General features: G+C 63.5%; 1 protein-coding gene across 1 annotated transcript; it reads left to right on the top strand.

The window, feature by feature from the left end:
* Positions 1-223: 223 nt before the first annotated feature.
* On the top strand, positions 224-2,032 carry LOC307105750 (RNA exonuclease 1 homolog; the record flags this gene model as incomplete). Its single annotated transcript, XM_079781642.1, has 1 exon — positions 224-2,032. The coding sequence occupies one exon, from the start codon at positions 224-226 to the stop codon at positions 2,030-2,032; it is 1,809 nt and encodes a 602-aa protein (XP_079637768.1).
* Between the last annotated feature and the right edge of the window lie 480 nt (positions 2,033-2,512).

Genomic DNA, 2,512 nt, shown 5'->3' with positions numbered 1-2,512 from the left:
GAACGTGAGATCAAGTAGAATTCATTGCCTTAGCGCATCAATCTGCTGAGAGGCGGGGCTTTCTGCCTATATAAGGGCGGAAAGCACCCAGCCTAAGCCATTAGACACCAGAGCCCAGCACAGCAGGACCATGTCTTGGCCCCGGAGAAGTGAAGCAGCGCGAGCTCCAGACCTGCTGAGGGCCACGGCACCCAGCTGGTTTCCTCCCGGACACCTGCAAGCTATGGAGGCCGAGCTGGGTGCCTCCTGCCCAGCCCCAACCCTGGTGCCCCTGACTCCCTGCCCCCAGCCTACTGGCCCGGGCGACCTGCCCTCGGTGCCCCCAACAGACAGCTGGGCCCCCAAATTTCTCATCATCCAGCCAGAGTCCGTGAGGAGAGGCCTGGCCCCCCGCACCAGGCTGCCCACCGCCCAGGAGCTGCGTGACCTGGGGCGGCAGGCAGAGCAGGCTCCCAGGGACTCAGCCAGTCTGCCCCAGGCTGCCCAGCAGCCGGCCCCGAAGCACTCCTCCATCCACATCTCAGCTGCAGACAGCGACAGGAGGAGGGTGGCCCTGGTCCCCAAGCCCCGCCTGGCTGCAGGTGCCAAGAGGCCCCTCCCGGCCAGCAGCAGCAGCCCGCCCCGCAAGGCCCAGGGGCTGGGCGGCCAGCTCCCAGAGACACGCGCCCCCTCGGGCCAGGCTTCAATGGCCTCCAGCACCGTGCCCCCCAAGCGCCTGGCCCGCGGCCCCCCTGTGCAGAGTTCTCAGAAGCCTATTCCACCAGAAGAGGGTGGGGACAAGGTCCCCGTTGTCATCCGTCAACTCTACCTCGGCCTGTTCCTGGACCAGTGTCTCAAGTTCTGCCCCTCCACCCAGGAAGCCATCAAGAAGGCGCTCAAGGAGGAGAAGGCGGCCTACCACCAGAGCCTCAGCAAGAGGAAGTACCGCAAGCTGGCCGCCAGCACCTTCCACAGGCTGCGCGGCCTGGCCCCCGGCCCCGGGCCCGGGCCCTGCCAAACCGGGGGCCGCAGCGCTGTGTCCCAGGACGTGGATCTGGGGGGCAAGGTGGACACCCAGACCTGCTTGTCCCTCGAGCGCCCAGACAGCCCCCGCGGGGAGGATCCCGGGAAAGGGGCCGCCCTGTACCAGCGCCTCAAGGAGCACCTGCTCACCCAGGCCCAGCTGAAGGAGCTCGGCTACCCCTTCCCGCACCCCGAGAGGCCCGGGGGCGCTGTCCTCTTCACCAACCAGGAGAAGTCGCCCCAAGACCCCTCCCGCAGGCTCTGCTGCCGCTGTGGCACCCAGTACCTCGTGGCGCCCTCGGGCCGCTGTGAGCGCCAGGAAGCCTGTCACTACCACTGGGGGCGGCTGCGCCCCGCTCCCGCGGCCGGGGGCTGGGAGGTCCAGTACACCTGCTGCTCGGCCGCCATCGGCTCCCCTGGCTGCCAGGTGGCCCAGCAGCACGTGCGGGACGGCCGTCAGGAGGACCTGCAGGGCTTTGTGCGGACCTTTGCCAAAGACCTGCCCCCAGGCGCTCACCCCGGCATCTACGCCCTGGACTGCGAGATGTCCTACACCACCGCTGGCCTGGAGCTGACCCGCGTCACCGTGGTGGACAGCGCCGGGAGCGTGGTGTTCGACACCTTCGTCAGGCCCCAGCGGGAAATCGTCGACTACAACACCAGGTTCTCGGGAGTGACCGCGGCTCACCTGGCCCGCACCAGCGTCTCGCTGCGGGACGTCCAGGCCGTCTTGCTCACCCTCTTCAATGCCGACACCATCCTCATCGGACACAGCCTGCACAGCGACCTGCTGGCCCTGAAGCTCATCCACAGCACCGTGCTGGACACCTCCGTGCTCTTCCCGCACCGCCTGGGCCTCCCCTACAGGCGCTCCCTGCGCAGCCTGGCGGCCCACTACCTCGGACGCGTCATCCAGGACGGGGTGCATGGACACTGCTCCAGCGAGGACGCCAGCGCCTGCCTGCACCTGGTCATCTGGAAGATTGGACAAGACCCCGAGACCCAGCGCTCACCGCCGCCCAGCGTTTGAAGGACATGACTATGGATTTGGGGTTACTGAGTGATCACACCTGTCTCCTGTCCCAAATGTCTAACAATAAAGGAATGGTTCAATACACTAGAGTATATCTGTCGTTCTATTTGTCATCACGTTTATTTCCTGCCCAACCGCCATGGCTCTGGGTTGAGCATTGATCTAGGAAGCAGGAGGCCACGGTTTGATTTGGGATCCGGGCACCTGCCCAGGTTGAAGGCACCATCCCCAATATGGGGTATGCAGGGGGCATCAATCAATGATTCTATCATCATTGATGTCTCTCTCCCCTTACCTTTCCCTTCCTCTGTGAGATACAATTTAAAAATATATATATTTAAACATCATAAGGATGATAAAAAATAAATAAAATTAACAGCACTGTCCAGTTTTCTCAGTGGTTGGATCATCAGCCCAATGATCAGGGGTCCAGGGGTCATTTTCGTTCAAGGGCACATACCTCAGTGGTGGGTTTGA

Source organism: Cnephaeus nilssonii (assembly GCF_951640355.1).
Source record: "Cnephaeus nilssonii genome assembly, chromosome: 9".
Classification (NCBI taxonomy): Eukaryota; Metazoa; Chordata; class Mammalia; order Chiroptera; family Vespertilionidae; genus Cnephaeus; species Cnephaeus nilssonii.
This window is presented reverse-complemented; position numbering and strand designations above follow the sequence as displayed.